The sequence below is a fragment of the Antrostomus carolinensis genome, unplaced genomic scaffold, assembly GCF_000700745.2.
Source record: "Antrostomus carolinensis isolate BGI_N321 unplaced genomic scaffold, ASM70074v2 scaffold41473, whole genome shotgun sequence".
Classification (NCBI taxonomy): domain Eukaryota; kingdom Metazoa; phylum Chordata; class Aves; order Caprimulgiformes; family Caprimulgidae; genus Antrostomus; species Antrostomus carolinensis.
The window spans coordinates 3,657-10,059 of NW_010305326.1; the positions used below are offsets into that span (position 1 = coordinate 3,657).

The window sequence follows — 6,403 nt, forward strand, 5'->3', positions numbered from 1 at the left end:
GAACGCAGGAGCCCTCGGCAAAGCTGCTGAGGGGATGTAGGAGAAGGGAAATTAGAGATTTTTTTTTTAAAAGTGCTGGATTATTTCTGGCCAGACCACTGAGGAATTTTAGTTTAAAAAGGGTCTGTCTCTACCTCCCGAGCTGCTGGCTGAACAGGAAGCAGAAACGAGGGTGCTGGGGCAAGTAAAAAAATATAAACTCAGTTTGGGCTGCAAGTTGGCCACAAGTTTAAGAAACTGAAAACAACTAAAAATTAGATTTCTCCTCATTTTCACCTAGAAAATACATTTGAGCTTTAACTCCCCCCATCTTTTTTTTAAAGGGAGACAAGGCAGAGATGGAGACTTCACCCCAAAACCAGCGTGGAGATGATAGTAAGGTCTTATTAATCTTCACATTTAACAACTCCTCTGTGGAAACCCAGGGGGGTCACACAGCATCCCTGGCCCCGCTCTGCCCCACACACCCCACCCACGCTCCCCACGCCGGGGCCACCCGAACCCCTCTGAGGGACTCACTTTGAGCTGGGATTTGGAGACCTTGCCGCTCTTCTCCACATCCAGGGCGGTGAAGGCGTACCAGATGGACTTGAGCAGCTCCGCTCGCAGGTCCATGGCTACAGGCGGCGATGGCAGAGGCGGCTCTGCCGAGGCCGAGGATCCGGTTCCAGGAAACCGCCTGCTCCTCCGACAGCCTTGGGCAGCGGGGGACGCGCGAAGCAGGAGCGCCATCTGCTTGGGTGAACCCCAGAAAAACCCATGGACCCCATCTTGGCCCCACGGGGTCCCCTGGGCTGTGGGTCTTTTCCAACCCCACCACCCAAGGGGAAGCACAATCCAACGCTCACAAACAGGACAGGGATTTGTAACCCTTCGCTGGCTCAGCCCAGAGATCAAAAGCTTTCTTGGTGTTGGTGTTAGAAATCCCCTCCCTGACTCAAACAGCAGCTTCCTCTTCTTTAAATGAAGAGCTTCCCCTGCAGCAGGAGCACGGGCTGTGCCTTTGGAAAGGCTCCAGCTCTTGCTTGTTTTGGGATCAGTTGCACCAAGGAAGCTCTCGCCCGCTGCAGCTCTCCCGGGTTATGCCCGTTCCCTGCCTGCAGAAACCTCCTCTGCAAACTCATCTATTTCCAAAAAATAAACCCCCTGATTGCAGGGAGAGCTTGTGCTCCTGTTGGACTTGATGATCTTCAAGGTTCTTTACAACCTAAATGATTCCATGGAGCTCTCCGCACTGGATTTGTCTGCACACTGCCCGGGGCAGAGGGAGGCAGCGGAGGGGCTGAGGTTGCTCCTGCTGGGTTGAAGAAGCCAGCCCAGGACTCGTTCCTCAGCTCAGAGGGTTGTAGGATGTGTTCACAGACACATTTTCTTGTATTGACACAAATCCCTTGTAGAAGTCCTTGGAAAACCAAAGCCTCACCTGAAACTCAATTCTTAGCCCCTCTAAGACACACACTGAGGGCTTAGAGGCTACAACTTCTCTTGCTCCCAGACCTCAGCGCTGATTTTGGACAATCACTGCTCTGGCAGGACACTTTTGGTCAATTCAACAACCTCCTGAACTTCCTTAATCCTGACATCTGCAGAACAGTAACATCCATCCCACCCTTCCCCCCTCTGCCAGCCACTCGCTGCAGGGACTGAAACAGAAGAGTGATTTTTTTAAAAAGAAAAGAAGAAAATTTTAAATTTGTTTTTATTTCAACTCAGTATTTACATCCAAGGCCATGTTCAACCCTTGACAAGTGCTGCCTGGCTTTGGTGGAGGGAGTGCTTTGCTCTGCTCCACAGCGTTGAGTCTGCCAAGGAAGTTTGCTCGAGAGTGGAGTGTGATAAAGAGATGGGAGAATTGGTGTCAGAGCCAGCCCAGGCGCTCGCTCCAGCATCAGGAACTGTCACCACTCCAGCCACCAAGCCCAGGACAGCCTGGGCTTGCTCTGATGGGGCTTTATTGCTTCTGGATGGACATACGCTGCCCACTTGTCCCTTACCTGGAGTGGGCAGGAAAGGGAAGTTGTTGGACTGTTCCTACAGGGAGAGGGCAGGAAGTGCCTCTCCAAAAAAGATTTTGCATTCCCAGAGACTGCTGAGATCTCTGTGGCTCCACCTCTACTGCAGAAGATTGGCAGGTCTTAGAAATCTTAGCCATGAAGAAATAAATATTAGAAGACACAATCTGCCATCTCCTCCAGACAGAGGGAGTCTGTGCCCAAGGGAAGGAGCAGGAAAGCTGCTGCTCAGAGCCCAAGAAAACAGCAGAGCCTCCAGGAGAAAGCAGCAGCCAAGTATCTTCGACATCCCTCCTCGGAGAGAAGAGCCCTTGGAACAGGGTCACTCCAGTAGCCCAACGCTGCCGGCACCAGCTCTCAGTGCCTGCAGGGTGCACACGCTGGCCGCTGGCCTCGGACACCTTCCCTCGCTCATGCACCCCGTGTGCCGTGCGTGCCAGCTGGCCCGGTGCCTGCAGCTCCCGCCGCCCCCGTGGAGAACAGGCTGGGGCTGCCTGCTCTCCCTGCCCTGGGGGGCTCTGCGGGGGCTCAGCACCCATTCTCAGACACGGCTGCCTCGAGTGTTACAGGTTCATGCTGGAGCGCTGCTGCGGCCATGCTGATGGCGTCCTCCAGGCTCTGCTGCTCTTCCAACTAAGGGAGGAAAGGGAGAAAGAGAATAAAGAGAAGAGAAGAAACTTCTTTCCAGTGAGGGTGCCAGAGCCCTGGGACAGGCTGCCCAGGGAGGGTGTGGAGTCTCCTTCTCTGGAGACATTCAAGACCTGCCTGGACGCCTTCCTGTGTGATCTCATTGAGGTTCCTGCTCTGGCAGGGGGATTGGACTGGATGATCTTTTGAGGTCCCTTCCAATCCCCAACATTTTGGGATTCTGTGTAAGTGTCTTCCCAAAAAGTGGGCTCAGGAAGTGGGGGCTCGCTCAGGGCAGCCCTCAGCAGGACAGAGGTACGAGGGATTGGCCGTGGGTGGCACAGGGAGAAAGCAGCAGGGCAAAGCAGAGAGAGACATGGATACAGAGGGGAAAGGCTGTTTACAAAGGAGCATTCTGCAATCCAAGGGGCATGTCCCTGCTCCCTGCTGTCCACACGGCATCTGGGAATTAACGAAGAAGCACCCTGGGCAAGAGGGCAAGTGCTGAAGCCAGTGGGTGGGTGGGGGAACAGAGGGGAAGGTGGCAGGAGCTGTGTGGTACCTGCACTGCGATGTGGGTGCCGTTGGCAGTAGCCAGCAATGCCACCTGCTGATGAGGGAGGGACACGATGGCAGATTCTTCAGCCACGACTGCCCCAGAAGTGACAATGCTAACCTAGAAGTTAAGATAAAAACCAGTCATGTTCTAAAAGCAAATACCATTCCCTTTCAGCAGGCTGGTGCTCTGCAGGGAAAAGGGAAGGTCCCAGTTTTGTCCGTACCGGCTGCGTCTCGGTGCCACCCGCGCTGGCCACGGTCACGGTGTGTGTGTCACCCCCCGCCAGCTCGTCCTCAGGCACAGCGAGGGCACCGCTCTGTGTCACCATGCTGATTGCACTGCCCAGGGCCTGCAGGTCTTCCTGGGACAGACTGACCTGGGCAGGATAAAAGCAGATGCTCTCAGCCAGGATGGCTTCTCAGGAAGCCTTACACAACTCCTGAGTTTAGCAACACAAAGGTCTCAGTGAGGATGAAATATTCTCTCCTCCTCTGCATGTAAAGACCTGGGGCACAGAGAACTGCAAGGACTTTGCTCGGGGTCATGGACAGAATTGATGGAGAACTCACAGACATCAAGTTTTCAGCTCTACCCCTTCTAGCACACCTCCCCTTCCCATTTAGCATCTCCTCTCCATGCTCTGAAGCGACAGCCTGTGCATTGCTGCAGCAGGGAGCAGCTCAGACTAAGAGGAAACAATCCTGGCTCGTGGCAGCTGTTTCCTTTGCCCTCTACCACAGAAGGGAGTTTTTCCCAGTCAGCACACGAGCAGCTGCTGGAGGGAAGTACAAGAAAAGCACTGCCTTATACAGACAATGAAAAAACCACCTCCAAATCCAGCCTGTGTCAGCAGAGATTGGGAGCTGCCTCTCAACAGCTGGCTGGGAGGGGAGAGCTGCCACACGTGAGCCTGGGCAAATGCCTGCAAGACCCCGACCAGCAGGAAGATGAGTCAGGGACCAGAGGCCTGTTCTTCACCCTGCACATCAAGCCTGCAGCAGTGGGATGAGGCTGGAAGGAGCGAGCCCTCATGACAGACAGAGCCCATGAAGCCCCAGAGTTTGTTTTATACTGAAGAAAAGCCTTAAAGAGAAACACCAAGGCTGGGTAAGGCAGAGTTAACTGTGAACGCAGCTAACTGCTGTCCCCCACGTGCTGGAGGTTGTCAGTGTCCATACCTGCTCTGTCCCGTCCTGAGAGATAAGCGAGACCTGCGTAGGCACACCATCATTATCTTCCTCTTCATCTTCCTCCATCTCTGACAGGAAAGCAATATGCTGGCTCTTCAGGGGGGAGCCTCTGTCAGCAGCAGCAGCTGATTCAGGGAAGGGGAAGAGTAAAAAAGGTGAGAGAAGCACTAATTAATCAGAGTGTGAAAGCACACGCCTGACCCCGCGACCTGCCCATTGCCTGAAGGGCCAGCACAGCAGAGGACAAGATCACAATGACAACAGCTCAGTGTTGGCCTGGGGAGGGTCTTTGCCTGTCCCTGTACTACAGAATGGGTAGGAGAGTCCATCCCCAACCCGTGACATCCAGCGAGGACCACGAGTAGCCCTTTACTCTCATCTGTGACCCTGATCTGGGTTTGATGGGGAAGGCAGGAGGCCAGAGCACAGACCTGGGTCTGAAAGAGGAGAGTGGCTGCAGGTTCTTGCTGTCATCTCCCTCCCTTTTGCCACATGGCCTAACCCAAGGCTCCCGCAAGCGATGGGGAAGCAGTTCCTCACCCTCCAGCTGCTGCTGTTCGTAGAGGGCCTGTTCACTCTCCTCCGTGGCCTCCAGCTCGCCGTGACTGCTGCGCTTGTGCATGGCCAGCGTGGAAGTCTGGCGGTAGGTCTTCCCACAGCTATTGCAGGTGTAGGGTTTGCAGTGTGTGTGGACAACATGGTGCTTGTAGAGGCTGGAGTACTCTGTGAAGCGCTTTCCACAGCCCGGCACAGTGCACAGGTACGGCTTCTCTCCTAGGGAAGAGGCCACAAGAGCAGAGCTGAACCCAGTCACCCTCCTCATGCTATGGGAATGGATTCCCCAACAAGAGGGAAGAGCTGGAGACAGACCACTGGAAGAGGCAGAACTATAATCAGCCCAATAAAGCCATTCCTAATTCCTTTAACTCCCTGGCTATTCCCAGATCTACACCTGCAATGCCTGGCCTGGAAATGACCATTTCAGTCCCACAGATTTCCCTGCTGCCACACGACAGGGGAGGAGCTGTCTGTGTTTCACCCTCTTCTCCTCTTACCTGTGTGGATTCTCATGTGGTTCTTGTAATTGGTGGCACTGGTGAAGCCCCTTCCACAGTTGGGCTCGGGACACATGTAGGGCCGCTCGCCTGTGTGCGTTCGGATGTGAACCTTGCGGATGTTGGATGTGGTAAAAGAGCGGCCACAGCCCACAAAGGGACACTTGAAGGGACGCTCACCTGCATGAGAGAGTAAATGGATGAGAGTCCTGCTAGAACACAGCTACCTGGAATGCCCTGGACACCTGTATCCCTTGACTCCTCCACAGTGTTACACCTGTGAGACCTCAGAACAGACCCAACCGCTGGCACGTCTCCTCTGGCAACACTTTTGCTGAGGAAACCCCTTACCACTTTTGCTCTGCTGTTCATAACTGAGTTGAGAATCCCTAATACTCATCTACTTCTGCCTGAAGACAGCTTCAGTTCTGCCTTGCTTCACCTGAGACACAAAAAGCCACATCCTGGACAAAGGCTGAAGTGGTACCTTATCTCAGAGACCCCATCAATGGGGAGCTCAGTTCTTCTCCTGCTCACCTGTGTGTGTCCGGATGTGTTTCTGGAGATCCCCAGAGGTTTTGAAAGCTTTGCTACACACATCTTCTGGACACTTGTATGGTTTCTCACCAGTATGTGTTCTCACATGGCTCTTCAGCCCATATCCTGTCCAGGAAAGAATCTACAATTAAATTTTATCAAGAGAAGGAAATAATATGGCAAGCTGTGTACCACCACCTCTCAGTTCATCCAGTTTTGAATGTCTGTCCTGTGTCTGCAGAGCTGAAGAGGAAGAAAAATCCAAACAGCTTCACACTACCCCTGACAACTCAGCTTCTTCCTATAACTCCTTTAATCTGTCAGTAATCAATCAAATCCCAGGCAGTCTCCCATGACACAGTCCCTTCTCAGAAGGTTTTAAAAGCTATGCTCCTTGTGTTCTGATGGAAAAAAGCCAGGGCT

General features: G+C 53.5%; 1 protein-coding gene across 1 annotated transcript in view; it reads right to left on the minus strand.

Annotated features, from left to right (window-relative positions):
• Positions 1-2,540: 2,540 nt before the first annotated feature.
• ZNF76 (zinc finger protein 76) overlaps positions 2,541-6,403 on the minus strand; it is a gene marked incomplete at its 5' end in the record, with an annotated part of 5,075 nt that continues 1,212 nt past the window's right edge. The window contains 7 exons of the mRNA XM_010164754.1: positions 2,541-2,645; positions 3,202-3,315; positions 3,422-3,574; positions 4,377-4,513; positions 4,929-5,162; positions 5,444-5,623; positions 5,981-6,106. Of these exons, the coding sequence (XP_010163056.1) occupies positions 2,541-2,645; positions 3,202-3,315; positions 3,422-3,574; positions 4,377-4,513; positions 4,929-5,162; positions 5,444-5,623; positions 5,981-6,106 (1,049 nt within the window). The remainder of the gene's footprint in view (positions 2,646-3,201; positions 3,316-3,421; positions 3,575-4,376; positions 4,514-4,928; positions 5,163-5,443; positions 5,624-5,980; positions 6,107-6,403) is intronic.